General features: G+C 42.0%; 1 protein-coding gene across 2 annotated transcripts in view; it reads right to left on the reverse strand.

Moving 5' to 3' along the window:
• Window positions 1–3,688: 3,688 nt before the first annotated feature.
• cadm1b (cell adhesion molecule 1b) overlaps window positions 3,689–17,990 on the reverse strand; it is a 132,904-nt gene continuing 118,602 nt past the window's right edge. The window contains exons 9-11 of one of the 2 annotated variants that reach the window (XM_062386639.1): window positions 13,792–13,842; window positions 4,297–4,425; window positions 3,689–4,130 (exon numbers count right to left, since the gene is read on the reverse strand). In XM_062386639.1, the coding sequence (XP_062242623.1) occupies window positions 4,012–4,130; window positions 4,297–4,425; window positions 13,792–13,842 (299 nt within the window). In that variant the 3' untranslated portion in view covers window positions 3,689–4,011. The remainder of the gene's footprint in view (window positions 4,131–4,296; window positions 4,426–13,791; window positions 13,843–17,990) is intronic. The other variant, XM_062386640.1, reaches the window with a different exon arrangement.

The raw sequence follows: 17,990 nt of genomic DNA on the forward strand, positions 1-17,990 counted from the left end.
AATCCACATCGGTACAGCATTTTTGCCACATCGCAAGATCTGCTTCCTCTTTGTGAGTTTGACAAGTATCAGCGGCTCAGGAGGAAGTGAACAGGTCCAATCCAGCTGGCGTGTTCAGCACAGCGGACAGGCGGAGTGGATTTTTACAACAAATACAGATGAATAAATTCTGCTGTTCTCCAGTAAGCAGGACAGGACTTGCAGTGAAACTGGTATTTTTGATCGAGACACAACAGCACACCGCTTTAAACATTGATATCTTTTTATTAAGACAAGTACTCTTCTCATTTTTTTTTCTTTTGTAAAAATGTTGGTGTTAACCAATACAAAATATGCATGGCCATATGAGAAACATCCTCTTCACTACACAAAAGAAAAATGTTGCCCGGGTACAGAGAGAAATTTAAGATTCAACAACAAAAACAACCATCTGGGGGCAATAGAACAACCAAAGCACCCCCCCCCCCCCCCCAGGCTTTGAACATGAGTTTCATCCAAATATCCAAGACATGTTACAGATCATTCATAAAACTTCATGACACAGTAAATACGCCATCTTTTCATCTATGAAACTTTTTGTATGACTCAATGCAAACAGATGCTTAACTGGCTGTGGTCACATCCTAGAATTACTAAATAACCAATACTATATGAGCAAAGTGTTACAGAGGAAGAAGAAGTTTTCATGAACATTCGTCGACACTGACTGTACATAGTTTTTGTCTGCTTAACAAATCTAGTTTTCTGTCTTTGTGAACTAAGTCTATGCAAAATAAAACATTAACGTTTACTGTAACAGTGCACCATATTTAGAACACAGAAACATGTACAACTGAGAAAAACATGTACATCTTGTGATTTCGTCACTTTTTGAGTAGCTGTGGTACTACAGTATATACTTGGGGCCGTAAGTTTGCATTCTACCTGAGATGCAAAAAAACACAACTATTAATACTCATGAACCTGAGAGAGTGAAAACAAACATACTAATTATCAAGTATTTAAAAACAAAAGTCAAAAATTGGATTAGAATGATGCCTCCGTAAATCTTTCGATGTTCCCCGATTATAAGCAGCTGTCACTTCATAACCATTTGAAAAACAAGATTTTTCATGTACATTACTGTTTCCATGCCACCAAAACCCTAAGATCCGCCAAAATATACTTTTAGTGATTCTTATAACAGCTTTTAGTACTGTATTCCTCTCTGGTAATACTAGTGAGCCTTGTCTGTTAAGACTAAATCCAAATAAAAAAAACAAATGAAGTGAAATAGAGAAAATGATTATGGCCGACTTGAAATTGTGTTGTGATGACTAATTGATACAATAAATACTACATCCTGGGATATGATATTCTAGTTACTGGAAGCTGCCTTACCACCCTGATAAACAAAATTGTTAATTTTTACAAAGATGAAACTCATTCCAGCTTATTTTTTTATATTTATGCTCCACGTTGTATTTTTGATGGGAGTGTAAAAATACTCACCGTGGATGAGTATTTGCCCTGTAAGTTAGAAAGAACGGAAACATACAAGATATACTGTGAGAGTATTCATGAGGATACTGTATGATACTAACCATATGCCTCAAAATCAACGAAGGCACTAAATTATGTCCTTCAGTCTTTTCATTTTGAATGATACGTATCAAGAGGTGGGTTTAAGGCAGTGGTTATCCTTTTTCAAAATACATGTACAGATTTTCTTGATTCAGGCAATACAATGAAATCAGACACTAATTACCAAACAGGTTTTACTCTTTGAGCTCCAGCAGAGTCAGAGGCGTGGAGGCGTCTCTGGTCTGCGAGCTCGGATGTTAAGATTTAAGCAAAAAAAGAAAAGAAGAAATACATAACAGCAGACGGCTCCTCTGTGAAGGGTTTTCAGCACTAAGGAAATAATCTTTTCCAAACCGAGTCTAAGGCTCGACGCAAATCTTTGATTACTTGTAAAGGGCAAGAGCTCTCACAAGTTATCCCAACCCAAAGGTAAAATGTCTTTACGAATAGCAAAGGAGATGTAAGTGATTCATGTTTGCAATGACTGAACATCTTCTTACTCAGGTAAGGCCAAGGCCAAATAAAAAAATGTCTGTATAGCAAGCAAGGTTCATGTGTGGATAAATGCAGAATTACCTTGATACCTTACACTTCATCTGAAAGGATATGTCACTGAAAGTGTGACACTCTTTCCTTTCTTTAACATAATGCAACCAAATAAAACAGATGAAACATTGGAAAATAAAATAAACCTAAGTCCTTGTAACATGTCATGCTTACAGCTTAATACGCTGTATTATCTGATAAAAATAAATCGTTTAGAGAGGAGCTCTCTGCAAAGTTGACTCTCCGCCTCTGATGTTTACAAGTGATTTTCATTGTATACATGGACATTGGCATCATTATTTTATTCGGCCCAGGGTCAACCATGTGGGTGGTATGAAAATATGAAAATAGAACCAGAAGCAAGCACAGCAGGCCTTACTAATATCTAGCAAATAGCACATTTAATTTTTATTTATTTTTTGATTTTATGATCAATGCAACAGGACTGGTGTCTCTTTCAGGCACCACAGTATCTGACCCTGCAGCCAAAATCATGTCTGCCAACAGAAAAGACGTTTTTTTGGTTCCAATTATTAGAGCATTGTTTTCTGCCATGTTTTTGGTCCACCCATCCCATGGATGAAAAAAAAAAGGATTCTGATGAATATATTTTGGGAAATATACTTATTCACTTTCTTGATAAGAGTATGGTGAAGAGATTGATAACCACTCTCATGTCTGTATGATAAAGATGCTAGCTAAGCTTAGCACAAAAACAAAACAGCTATCCTAGCTCTGTCCAAGCGAAACAAATTTACTTACGAGCACCTCTAAAACTGATCCAAGTGTTTTTTCTTTTTTACAAACACCATAGTGTTAAAATGACACACAGTTTGAAGTTTAGTGCAGTTTAATGGTGCGTTGTTAGTTATTGTATTTGTATTCAGCTAAGCTAATTAGCTGTTGGCTGCGGTATCATGACCAGCCGCAACAGCCTGTGGGAAACAAAAGTGAATTTTATCTGCAAAAAAATGTAATAATAAACCTGATATAGAGATTTAAAATGAACAAACATCTCAGATTTTTCTCTACAGAAATTTGAATTCCATATTATGGCACCTAACAGCTGTCAGAAGGATTTAGACTGTACTCCACAACACCCTAAACAAACGCTAAACTGACCTCACACCTAATCGCCTGTTGTTTTTCTTGAATCCAGCGAGGGACCGGTTGTTCTTTGCCGTTTGGTGTGAAATGATACTTAACAGCACTCCTACTTCACTGTCAGGAACAAATACATTCTAAAATAACCATGATCACTCACAACTGTTACATTAGTATTCAACACAGTGACCTTGAAGACCTCGTGTCCTCACTCGGACCCGGTAAGGAGAAACGTGTTGACACTGTCTTCCGGTTAATGAACTCTTGAGATTACTCAACAGAAAGGAGAAGGTGTGGATGGGCTGGCTGCTCAGATCTGGGTTTGGGAGCCAAACGCCAGCTGCAGCACACACAGACAAACACCAGGCCCGTTTAATCTCCTCCGAAAGCCAAATGCAACAAAGGATCAGGTGGCTATACATGGAAAGAAAATCCAATCCAACAAGCATGTGACGGGGGGGGGGGGGGGGGGGGGGGGGGGGGTAACCAACAAAATAAACAAAAGAAATAGAACAAGGCACAAAATTGTCTGTAAAATAATTGAACTGTACAGAACAGGGCCCGGCAGTCCAGGAAGGGTCGGATAGGAGACTCAGCAAACGCCTCTTATTACCACTTGGCCCCGGCAGTCCTACTTCCAACTCTTTCCCCTCTTCTCCTCCTCTTTAAATCTCACCCTCCCTGCCCTCAAGCCGTCTCGTAAACCAATCAAGAGTTGGACATAATGCTCCTACAGCACCACCATCACCACCACCATCACCAGCAGCATTCCCACCCGTCTCTCCTGGCCCGTCCATTTTAGATATAGTACTCCTTCTTCTCGTCTGTGTTGTTGTGTCCCCCCTCCGCGTTGATGATGGCCGTGTCGGCGTCGGCCGCGTCGTCCGCCCCTTTGGCTTCGTGCGTGAAGTAAGTTCCTGCAAAAAGAGCGCAGACAAATTAGCCACCACCACACCTCCTCCTCCGCCTCCTCCTCATCCTCGCGTGCACTTCAATCCCATCACGTTCCACTTTCCACAAAAAAACACTTGAACCCTTGAGATGTGTTCATGATCAAGTATGATTGCGTGGCCGGTGCTTTACCTTTGTGTCGGGCAAAGTATCGACCAAGAACAATGAGTGCACAGAGGATGGCAAACATCACCACGGCAACCACTCCTCCAACGACAGCATGGTCAATTTTCTGCGGCGCCCCCTCTCCGGCTCTGGAGTCTGAAAACAGGACAATAACCGTAAATAATTTTATGATCAGAAAAAAACCCTCTCAGCCAGTCACAGGGCTACAGTAGTGAAGAATCGCACAGACATGGAGTCTACTCGAAGCCGAGGCCATTTCTGCAAAATAAACTATTTCTTTTGTTCTCAATCCACCTGAGAGCTTTACATTACATTGCATTTCATTTAGCTCCCATTAAGAATATCAATTAACACGCCACAGCTCTTTTGTTGTGTTGTAAATCAATGGCGTAAAAATGACCTTTTTTTTTTATTTTACAAGTGACAATTCAAAGAATCTTCATTAACAGTCTTTGTGCTAAGCTAATCAGCCCGTGACGTGAACAGTTAGAAACCAGGCATATACGTTGAAGGCAGCTCTGCCTCGGGTCCCTTGAGTGAGCGGCACTGGAAAATGTTTTAAGACGGTTATTTCACCATGAAACAGTCGACACAGTCGGCAATTTCACTGAGAGTTCACACACTGTAAAATACATTGTGATTTAAGAGGCCATTTCTGGAAGTCATAGAGCTCAATCACCAGGAATAGACACGAGTTTGGAAATAAATTGGCGCCCGGAGTCCCCGAGCGGAGAAATACGTGGCTGCCTCAGGTGTCAGAGAGTATCACTGTCTAGAATTTAGCCCGATTTATCAGAGCACCACAGACGAACAGGGCGAAGAAAAAAAAAAATTTGAAGCTTTTAAATTTCTAGTCTCAGAATAGTTCAGAGACATTCATCAATAGTCTATATCTGTGCACATTTGCACTGATGGAGGGGTGGATGGTGAGGGAAGGGGCTGCGCTGTTCTTTGCTGCATGAGAGAGCAGCTCAATTTTCCATCACTCACTAGTCATGCTCCGGACTTGAATGATTCTGATACAAGACGAATGGAGGGTGCAGAATTTCTCAACATGGCGACGTGGAGCGAAGTCGAGGAGCTTAGCGACACGTTCGCGTCTCGACCTTTAGACGACGCCCAATCTAAGTCGCATTCAATTAGCAGAAGGACACGCTGGAGGTGGGATTGCGAGGAAACTAATTAACGAGGAAAAGTTTTGTTTCGGTTGAGCACGCCGTTAGAAATGGACTTGTCGCTGTGTGTGTGTGGAGCAGGGATGTGCAGGGTTTGTTTACTGTATCGGCGATGTCAGATAGCACAGCCCAGTCCCGGGTGGGGAGAGAAAAATCATGCTCCATGCTAATGAACATACAGCCGCTAAATGGCCTATGTGTAGCTCTGTCTCCTCCCCTACCCCCCCCAGCTCAGCCTCCCCACACCTCCATGCCCTCACCTTGCTTACCGCTGTCTCCCTTTTGACACATGCACCACGAAACATGCAGGGTCTCAGCCCCCCCCCCCCCCCCCGCGCTCGCCGAGGAAGGGTTTTTATTTAGCCAGGAGAGAAATCTGCCCAGAGTAAACGCTGAGACTCTTATCACAAAAATGTCACAGAGGAACTAAAAATCCCATAACACCTGCAGTATCGACCGCTATGGTTGGTTGCATATCATGTTGCCTATATCGAGTTAACTACTGAACAGGAAAAGCCACAGAAACATCAAATTTAACGTAGCACACACAAGAAATGTTACAGTTGCGGTGTTGCTGCATGAGAGCATTATAATGTAAGGAGGTTATGAGACATGTTACATAATGCCATGAAAGGCGAAGGTCTTAGCTGTTTCGTAACATGATTTTTAACATAAAGGTCATGCGGTTGTATAAAATTTCCGTAGGAGGATCAGAGTGAAAACAATGATCATGATATTCCAGGTTTCACATTTCGAAGGTGTTGTGTTTTTGCACTGGTTTTAAAAACATTAACATCTGAAAACAATGTGCGGTTTAACGTTATTTTACCATAACAGCAGGGGAAATCATCTGCTCTTCACGAATACCAACTTCACACATCCAATTAACACCTGCGTATAATGCGCTATCTGAGCTCTTTGCTTAAAGTTATGCTAAATAATGACATTATTATTAAGATTATCGCTTTTCATATTCAATATTTCACCAGGCAGGGGGAGTCTGCCAAAAAGATCTAATCTGTGGCATTATGGGAAATGTTTCTCTGGCCCATAATAATGTCAGGATGTGTCTGCCCTATCAATTTGACAATTTTTAAAAAAGGTGTCACATGACAAAGATGTCATACCCAGCTCATATAATAATAACCAGGATGTTAAAGTTAAAATCAAAACCACCATTATTTATTATTACTCAGTCAAATTGTTTCCTGTAAGTTGAAAATTATTAATTTGTAAAAAACTTTAGATTAAAACAGACAGCTGCGCATTATGAGACCATAATATAATTATGCTTCCTCTGATATGCCTCAAGCCGCTGTTGCAACAACCTGCAACCTCATACGCAAACATTGCTGCTACAAGAAAAGACAACTTTAAATTAAATTGAAGACTTTTAATACTTTATTCCTCCTTTTTCACTTTTGGCGGGGGAAATTTAATTAAATGCGTTTTGAGACATCCCAACAGAAACCATTTCTGTGAGATGGGGTCAAAAGACTAAGAAAATCACAGTAAGGAGACCTTGACAAAAATTAATTAAAAAAATGTATTATTTATATAATTAATTATTTATATAATTCTCTAAATGTATGTACACTCACACACACACACCAAGCTGAGCCATCACAGGATCCAAGTCTTGACAAAGTGGTTTTGTTTGACAGATGATAAAGAGCAATAAACTTTTTTTTATAGATCAGAGGGATCATTTTGCAGAACCACAAACAAAGGAATAGTTCACCACATAAAATAATGTCGTTACTATGCTGTCATATATAAAAACCTAGATATATAACAGAGCCAGTTGATTGCAAGGATTAAGGATACTGAACCAAGAGACCAGACTATAAAATGGCTTCTTTATTCTCTCCCCTGGTTCGGTTGGATCAGCGTCTCCATGAGCATTTCTCCTGGACCTCGATTCAAACTTGTGGTCATTTTATTTTGTCCGCTCACTGTATTTGGGTAACAGAGTGAAAAGGAAGTTCTAGGCTCCAGAGGGGCAGATGTGGATCTCCGACCTCGCCAAGAGCAGGATTTATTCACCAAATGTCATGTTTCCATTACTTTCATTCCTCCTTCTTCCTGCGTTTAATTAGTTTGTCATCCGGCACTGGAACACATCCAGGGATCAGGAGTGTGATTCCCCGTGGCCGCTCATGTTCAACACATATGCATTCATAATACCACCAAGGGGCTTAGAATAGAGAGAGCCTCCAAATGACAGGCGGTGTTATTACCCCGGCCTTTGTGGCCTCACACTTGAAATAAGTAGAATTTGATTATGTCTGTAATGCAGCCGGTGTCCATACCGCCAGCGCAGCTCGGCTCACGGGTCGATCGGGGAGTGCTGACATGCCCACACCGGCGTCCTGACAGGATGTGCACAGCCGTGGGGATTTATAGGGGAATAAAGAGGATTTGCAACTGATGCTCGTGTCTGTGCGGTGGTGGGAAGCTGCTTCACTGAACTCCCAGCGCCACATGCTTTACAGTCCCACCTTCTGCCTCTGTACTGGAATGACTAATTGCCACTCTGGCCAGTATCGGCGCGTCCTGTCAGACTTATCTGTCACTGCGGAGATCTGAGCTGCAAACTTGTCACCAGGCTTATTACACGGAACATAATTTCAGTTTTCCCGTCTTTTTTTTTCTTTCTTATAATAGTTTTTTTCTCTTCTCAGAAAGAGGCCTATCACGCACATGCAAACACACGCGCCATCCCAACACACACACACACAAACACATTACAATTTATAGATGTAATTACATGGACATAATTGAAACAATGACTCTCTTGCATTGGTAGAGCAAAGCCTTCCCGTGCACTGAACAGCCTCTCGCAGGAACCCATTCATGGACAGTAGCAGGACAATGAGGCGACGCTGCAGAATCGACTCGGGGAGCGTCTTGCAGCATTGAACTGCCGACATCCGTGGCTTTTGTATTTGTTGTCGTTCGGAAAGAGGAAATTAACTTAATGAGATGAGCGCACACGGGCAAACTCAGCCCAATCATTTTTTCTCATTGCCGTGGTTGAAGACCATCAACGCAGCACAACGTTGTCCTCGGTTGAATTTCAATGCCACTGCACGGCCACTTAATAGATTCCCAGGGTCCTTTGTAACAAGCACAACAATGTACAAACACAACTGTGACACTTAACAGAGGGGCTGTTATACAAGTGAAGGTCTGACTAACTAATAAATTGGCAAATTAATGGAAATTGTGGAGTGAATTTGAACCGGTTGGCTGTTTATTGTGTCTTTTGAGATTTGCAAATTTTCGTGCACAAAGGCAGCTCGCACTCATCTCCACTCCGCGCTCCCTCTTCAACTTGTCCCCCCCCCCCCCCCCCCCCCCCCCGAAGTGGAGATCGGGGCGAGGAACAAGGTTGACAGAATAACAGAAATCCCTGCTTGGCTCCTACATTCGCCTTAAGTAAGACGCCACAGAAGAACACCTTATCTGCGGAGAATGAGCCTGACACAAATTGAGTTCATTCGCACATAACATTCAATCTCCAAACCCATAATGTGATAAGTAGAGCTCTCATTACCATTTACAACTGCTCCGTGAAAAAAGAAAGAGCGCTCAATATTACTGCAATAAATAACTCTTTTAACTTCAGGGTGGGTTGGCATTAGTAACTTATTCCCTTGAGACCAATTAAAATGGACCATTATGATATTTTCTCTCTTTAATGACCGTTTAGAAGAAAGAAAAAAAAAACTGCAGGTCAGAGGAATCTCCAAATCGTCCTGATTCGGAGTAAACAAATGTTAGGAAAAAACTAATTAGCATTTCTAAATGATTCTTTAATTCTTCCAATGAAATACTTCAAAGACAAATGATACAGTTGAGAGTTAAAACAGCGCCGGTGGATGTTTATTGACTAATTATGTTGAATACTAAATGCACTTGGAGCAGTCTTTGCTGAAGTCAATAGCGTACATGGAGCTGAAGCTGGAATCCCAGGACTTAACAGCAGTGGAAACTTGCCAACACCTAACATGTACCAGAGCTGAAGGAGGAAAACAGCAAACAGGACGTGTATGAAAACCTGCCAGAAATGGATTCCTAAAACGCCATCTGATGCTAAATCACACGATTTAACTCACGCTGGGGGAAAGAAGAATCCCACGTTTTTCACACCAAAGGCTTCAGAATAACCCTGAAGTCATGTATGTATGTATTCTGTGCTCCGCATGTTAAAGGCATAAGGATCGAACAAATCCCTGACAGCTTAACCAGTGCAAGCAATAAAAAACTTAATTATGGTTGGTGGTATTACAAAGTCTGATGGGTGCAGTATGTAAGCCTGACTCAACTTCATGTGCAGTCTAATGTTTACTTGCAAAGACATTATCGGTTGTTATTTTACACCCAAGTATGATCCATAAACCGGACTAATGTTGTGCTCAGAAGAACGAGTCTCCCTCTCTAGCCTTGATGACCACTCAGAGCTCTTTACACTACAGGTTTGCTATTCACCCACAGACACATTCATACAGTGCATCTATGTGCAGCACTTCAACCCACATCATTCATGCACTGTCGGGCAATTTGGGGTTCAATGATTTGCCCAAGGACACTTCGGCAATGTAGGGGGTTTGGTTTCAGGGGAAGCAAAACAGTAACAACAGCACAAGCATTTGAATGAATAGAGCAGATTGTAAAATACCCTGAAAGTGGTTGTTGCATTTCATATAATAATGACAGTAGAATAAACTAGAAATGTTATGTAATTCTGAACTGTATTTACTTTTCTTCAAGATAGCAGATCATTTTTGATAGGTAATTGTTGTGTTTGTGCTTTTCGTACAAAAGAGAGCTGTAATTTACTCTTACACTTATTTCTGACTGATGTGCACTCGATCAAGATAAATTAACTTGAAAATCATAGCACAGAGATCATTGTTTAAATGTCTGCAGATATTAAATTCAGCTTACAAAATGCTCCAGTAACCAAATGCAACACAAGAACTATACAAATGAGAGGAGCAGAATATGAGATAGGATTTTTCAAAGTGACCAGGACGATGTCACTTTCAGCCCATGTCTTCAGTTTATCTAGCTGAAGTCCAAACACCAGTGAACCCTGGACTGTCCTTCTGTGGGTCTTTCCAGTCAAGTCTACAACATTATTCCTTGTTCCTTGTCGTTTCCTCTGGCTCTTCTCAAAAAGCCGGCGGAGGAGGGGGGTTACTGGAGGCTTAGCCGGGATATGATGTCCCTGCATTGCATTGAATTGGATCATCTCTGAGCATCTGACGAGCTGGAGCATTATTGCCACAGACTCCCTTTACTCCTCCAGAGCTGGGGATTCTGGGTAAACTCGACCCTCTGCCCAAAAGAAATACAACCACTGACAAAAGAACTTGTGCAGTGTGATTTTTTTCCTGTGGTGCTATAAGCGCCTACTGTCCATCTTGAACACTTATATTTCTCAGATGTCTGATTGTGTGACGGTTGGCAGAGAGAGAAGAACGATCTCGCCAAGTTTCTCTTGATGCAACACGTCAAATAAGAGCTTTTTCTTTAGTAAATATTGGTCGCAAAATTTTTATCCTTTACTTTCCTGCTTAATTCCGGGAGCCTTTCATCATGATTTCCTGAAAATTTGCTATTATTCAGATGTAAACTAGAGGGAGATTTCATAGAAAGATCAACGGAATTTGGTTCTATTTGTAAGGGAATTAAAAAAAAAAGTGTTAGTTTCAACAATTATTAAGAGTTTAAATAAAAAGTGGTCCATACATTGACATCTGTTTCAATTGGAAATGCACTATATTTAAAAGCTGAATATCAGCTAATTTGGGTATGTGGAGAAAAACAAGACCTTAAACATTCAAACACAAGAAGGACATGACTAATCTGCCACAAGAGATCTACACGCACACACACGCGCACACACACACACACTTACACAATTAGGCCTTCAACTGGCACTTTGGTGTCCACGGGTACAAAGAGGAAAACCTTGAAAGTTAACAAAACCTTATTTTCAGATCAATTATGAATCAAACAGAGAAGGACCTGAGTTAACAATATTCATAAATCCCCTTTCATGTTTTCTTCCATCCAGAGGGAAAACAGACGTGCAGCTTGTGTGGATTAGGGAATGACCGCTAGCTTATTCTGTCCATTCAGTTAATCCATCCAGTAAAAAAACGTAAACGTGTCGTACGTTCGTGGATTTAAAATCTACAAACAACTTAATCTACTAAATCTATTTCATTGAATTCCCATTAGCTGACATGGCAGTTGCTAATCTTCTCACGGTCCACACATAAAAATTTCCAAATAAAAAAATTGATACATTAATAAAAGCAAGGTCCAAACAACAAACACACACACACAAAATCTGATCTGCAAGCAGCTCATGCTCATAACATCAACACATCCATAAATAATGTCAGTCAATTATTCATTACAAAATATATAAAAAAAAATCAATGAGTGTTGCAGATGAATGACAACTACTTATTACAGTACAGTACAACTAAACCCAATCTAATAATATCCATAAAAGTTATTTAAATAACCACAAGCTCAGCTGATTGTCTTGTATATGATTGTTTAAAATTATTATTAGTTAGTTGGTCATATAATGAGGTTTCTTTTGTGATAAACTTGATTGATATGTGGTGAGAAGTGTAAATGTATTCATTGCAGCTTTAAAATTAGGGCCATATATAAGTAGTGGTAGTTCAGTGACCTCTGATTACAGCATAAAATCACAGCATGGTGGCGGCAGCCTATTCAGGCCCGGGTTACACTGTATGAATAAGAAATCACGCTGTACACTTCCTTACGGGCGAGAGGGAAATGCTATACTGTGCTGTTATGCTGATTAAGGTAGTGCAAAGCAATCTACCGCGAGCCAGCTTAGCATTGCCCCTGTGACAGGGTATTTAGAAGAGTAGTGAACTGCAAGAAAGCTCAATTACATCCTCCCAGCATGTACTGCATAAATCATGGTAAATCCTCTTTCAAGCCTGTCTTTCGGAAATTACTGGAATGTTGCAGCAGAGAACACAGAGGCGGCTGCATCAGTGTTATTCCCGAGGAGAGGGGCTTAGGATGGAAATGCAGAGCAATGCACAGCTCCGCAAAAAAGCAACTTCCTGTTTGACTGGGCCACACCCAGAGAGAGAGAGGGGAGAGGGAGGGAAGAGAGAGAGCGAGAGTAAGGGAGAGAGAAAGAGAGAGAAAAAAGACAGAGAGAGAGAGAGCGAGAGAGAGAGACAGAGAGAGAGGGGAGAGAGGCGAGAGAGAGAAAGAAATTGAGAGAGCGATTGAGAGAGAGAGAGAAATTGAGAGAGAGAGAGAGAGAGAGGGAGAGAGAGAGGGAGAGAGAGAGAGAATGAAATGATGCCGTACTTCTGCAGCATGATCAAGGAAGCGCCCCGGAAAACTCAGACAGGAAAAGAAGCCGGTTTGAAGTCCAAGTCTCAAACGTAAAGAGACAATTAAAAAAAAAAAAAGATCTATTTTTGACTCTTGACTCTATTTTTAATCTAAATAAAATACTTGACAACAAAAAATAAATTATTATGTGAATGTTGCTGCTCTACATTTCCATGACTGCATGAATTGCAGAGCGGTCATGACAAAAGGGCCCAAACTGCCACATCTCTAAAGCAGCTATTGATGAACCGATCTATTCTTTAAGGATAGTTTTTGTATTGAAATGTCACATCCTGGCATATCCAAATGCCAACTCCCAAGGTTGCCCCCGCCATCTGCGTAGCCTTAGCGGTGCTTTTGACATAATAGCATTTTTTCTTTTTTTTTTAATGGTTGATATTGAGATGAGAGTTTGCCACAGAAATAAACCATAGTCTAAAATAGTGCTTACAGAAGGTGTCAAAAGGTTACTCGGCTTTAGTGAATGAATCGCTTTTCATTTATTTCACATGTCTCTGAGAAAATAGTTATTGATGTTTTTGGCCTCTCAAAGACGAAATGTGACTGGTATTTGTCGGGGAGATGCAAGCGGCATTACAATATGACGGACGAGCCGGTTGAGATATGGCTGCAGGTGCTGATAAGACGGCAGGACAGCGAAGCGCAGGCTCTACATTTGTTCTCTGATCAAACATGTGACTGGAAAGGGCCATGACAGGTGTCTCTGCGTCACCTGTCCACAATGTCCCCTATCGGAAGCACCATCTGATTAGAACTGGTCCCCCGCAGACTGTCTTAGCCTCAGGTACAACGCCTGTCTGTCCCCGAGCTACGGGCCATACATGCATGCAATCACACACACACACACACACAAACGATTGCTGAGAGGGATGGTAGTGGGGGCATACAGTACCTTGCGTGTTGACTGGGTTGGTGGTGGGTGTGGGGATAGTAGTGGGAGCATCTAGATGAAAAGAGTCAAAAAAAAATAAAGAACATGTGTAAGAAATAAAGGAAGACAATAGTAGCGGAGTAGACAAAGGTCATTGAAGAGGCTGCACTACAAAATCATAACATGCACATGTTCTGTGGTGAGGTGGGTTTGAGGAGACGACAGCTGCTTCCAGACGTGCACAGAACTCTGCAGGTTCTCCATGCACGTGTGAATGGACATTCGGCGAGTGAGACGCTCCACAGTTTCTGCGGACTTCATCCGACCGGCTTCCTACTAGAAAGTCCATAGAAATCCAGGAGAAGACGATGTGTGAACCCAGTGGGGGATCCCCCACTGGATTGAGTGAGTGGGGGCGGGGGGGTGGTTTGACGCTTCTAACGCGCAACAGACACACAAAAAAAATCAAGATGACAAGAGAGTTTGTGGCGATAAGACCCGACACCAGTGCTGTCAAGAAAATCACGTGCTCCACGCAGTGAAGTTAACACATCACTTCCTGCCTCTGCCTGCTGCACCCGGCTGCTCCACCTCTCACCTGAGCAATGTGGAGGATTTGTTGATGTTGTGAAGGCGTAAGTGCAGAGAACCTCCCGCTGCGTTGTGCAGGTGTGAAAGGCAAACTCAGGGTAAAACCATCTGTAAACTAACCAAAGCCAATTCTCTGGATTTTACCCGAGGTCTCGTCTGAAAATGGCTTAGGAGTCGGTGCTGGATGCTCTGTGAGGCGGCCTAAAACAAAACTGATGTGCCCGTCTGAACACTCAAACAGGTTTTGCTTGCTGTGATCAGTCCTCCAGTTAATACTGTCCCTTAAGAGTTCCCTTCTTAAAGCAATTTCAATGATAGTGATGGAGCTAAAATGAGGCTTCAATAGTCATCGATCGAGTGGATGTCTCCCAAGGTTGATGTACTTTGGGGTAAAACAATCTTTTTGTGTTATTATAGCAGCACAGAAGCTCAGCACAGAAACTCCTTCCAGGAAACGAAAATGGGAATTTGGTACTGGAAATACTTTTGAAGCTGTGCACATATTTTGATCACCCGGAGGAAAATGTATTATATCCAGAATGCATCTCTTCAGGGATGTTATAAAGAGGAAGGAATGATTTCAGTCTGAATAAAAGTGATGGATGGGGAAAAGATGACCCGCCATAATCCTTAGGATTCATCCTCTGGTGACCAGGATTATCCCAAAACACATTAGGGAATAAACAATTATTTTAAGGTCCTGGTACTGTAGGGATCACATTCACATTCATTAGGATGAATCCTCTGGGGATCATGAACCAAATATGGGAATCCATCTATTACTTGTTGATATATTTCTATCAACACCTGCAAGACCAGTACTAGAGCCACACTATGCTACCATGTCAAAAAATACCAGGAAAACTGGGGCTGTATCACATTAAACTACTGGATTTATTTTATGGATATGTTTTCAAATTAACAGTGAATAATAATGTCTGCCAATCCTGGATAGCTGTTGCCTATTTTCCACCGTTTTTTCTCCATAATTAATATCAAACGACAAATTAAACTATTCTGGTGGCCTCCCGCTGCAGCACAGCAGAGCTCCGGGCTGCATCGTCCACCCGCACTGCACTGATTAGATCTGTTGCTAACCCTCAAAGAAAATCATCAGAAAGATAAAATGGAGGGCAATTCAGGTGTGCCGTGGCACCGAGGAGGGCTGAAAGCTTCCTCGTCAGGGGTGTCTCTGCCTGGCTCTGGTGCAGAGGAGATAGCACAACCCCTTGCTGTGGGAGAGTCACAGCAGGGGAAATTAGCTGGCTGTCTCCATGCCTTTACTGTCTGCACTCCATCAAAAGAAAGCAGTGGGGGACCACACACTCCCAAACTAATGATAAAACATCAAGGACAGCATAATGTTGCCGCCGGGGATGGAGTGTACGGCGGAGGTAGTGTTGACGGAGGTAGGGGGGTATCAGGGTATCAGGAAGAGATTCTGCTCTGACACTATTTGAAGAGGGGGGGGTGGGATAGATTTCTTTCCCTGTGACTGAAGGCAGTCTGATAGCTGAAATGTCAGTGTCTAGAAGAGGGAAATTGGCCATTCAGGGAAGAGGGTCATCACAAAGGCCAGGATAGGATGTGGCACATATAATATCCAGCCGAACAAGAATTCTCCATGGGCAATTTCCAGGCTGGATGACTCTGGGCTCAGCATTATGAGGGCTGAAATATGAGTTTGTTTTGGAGGGGCCATATTTTCAGGGAGAATTTATATCACTGAGGAATCTGATATGAGAAAATTTAACCATAAAGAGAAACAATGTCGGAGAAATTGTTTATGTACGCTTGCTTAAACCTGCCTGTCGATAACAACAACAACAACAACAAAAACAGGATGATATTTTTCTTTTTCTTTTCTCTATTTGTTTCTCTTGCTGTGACGCTCCGTTTACCTGACATGTCGCATAGCTTTCCTCAAAAACACATTTAATTCCTATTGAGACAAAATAATCTTGAGATTTAGAGTTGATAGTTGTTTCTCATTATTCTGCATTATTCTTCATTATTTGTGAAAGTCATAGTGATGCACAGGGACAGCCGCTCGTGAGTCATGTCTGCTCACATTGTGTCAAAAACCCGGATAAACTCCAAATTGCCACTGGCTTGAGACTTCTTGTCGGTGGAAGATTTATGGGTCAAAAAGTAAACTGTGGCTGAACTGAGGTGGTAAGAGCCGCATTGTTCGTCTGCCAACAGGCAGTATGTTTGAGTTATAGAGAGACAGGCCTCTGTCTGGCCAACTAGTCTCCCGCACCCCACCACACACTGGCCAGGGGGCACAATTCACCGCCTGCTGCGGACACACACCCTTGCGGACAGCAGGATGACAAGACTCTTTCTCAGGCTTTGTTCGACCAGCGACACATCCTCACAACACATTCACCGCAATGGGAGTTGATTTGTCGTGGATTTACATCGGTCTCACACCTGTCAGGGCTGTCACACTGTGAAAGGTCATCCGTCTTTTTGAAAAAGAAGAGCCCTGAAGTAGACGGTGGCAGAGGGATGGACGGACGGAGAACTGAAGGACAAACGGGCGACCCTTTGTCAATAACCCTCACAAGAAAATACTTTACTCTTTAAAATAGTGAGCTTGTTGCATGCAGTTGGTTGAATGAACAGTATTTTTGCAGGTATGTGATGGCTTTAAAGGTATATAAATGATAAAACTAAATGCCAGATAGATAAAATGCCAGATTTCGTAGACACATATGAGAATGCAGGAGTTAATAGGATCGATGCATTGGTGCACTGTTCAGGTTGCGCTAAACAGGTTATCATGCTAAAACCAATCTACGTTGCAGACACACACTGGGATTAAGCCACTGCAGCAGGCGTGATTAGTCTGGGACAACAAACCATCAAATGGACCACATCAGGATTTTTTTTCTGGCATTAAATCCTCCATAAAATAGGTGTGGGAGTCGCAGACATAATTATCCGCAGTTATGAACACCTTTTACCAAGCTCCTGTGTCTCATTACAGGGAACTGAAGTCATAGCGCTTTCCAATCCTCCTGCACCAGAGAAACAGTGTGTGATGGAATCTGTTAAAATATGTGAATAGCACGTTGCTAATTGAAGGAGTCGTAGCGAAAGGCACAAACACTGATGATAAAGATGCTGTATGTTACAATCCTCAACGAGAGAACATTCGCTTCCTATTGCTTTTCAATCACTCATGCAAGTGTTACGATGCACAAGACATACGTCTTTCACAAGTTCTCAAATAGAAAAATAGAATATTATAATACTGCTTTGAATATCTGCATTTGACACAACACAATCACACAATCAGGGGATTCATTCCAGGAGAGGATGCGTTAAATCTGAGTTCCAGAGGAATCTTCGCACAACAGTTTAGTCATGAAAGGTTGAATAAGTCTGCCTTGAGTAAGCCATTTGCCGGGATGTGTCGTCCTTTTGTTTTGGAGCGATCATTACTGGGCCCATTGGGGACAAGCAGATGTCATCATCTGCCTGGCAGAGCACGATGATGAATAACCATGGGGCGGCAGAGTTAGGAGACTCACAGGAAAAACCTATGTCACAGTGGCAACGTCACACATGTGAAGTACACAGATTCTTCCTCTGAACATCAACCAACATGCAGACCTGTT

This window comes from Platichthys flesus, chromosome 4 (genome assembly GCF_949316205.1).
Source record: "Platichthys flesus chromosome 4, fPlaFle2.1, whole genome shotgun sequence".
Taxonomy (NCBI): domain Eukaryota; kingdom Metazoa; phylum Chordata; class Actinopteri; order Pleuronectiformes; family Pleuronectidae; genus Platichthys; species Platichthys flesus.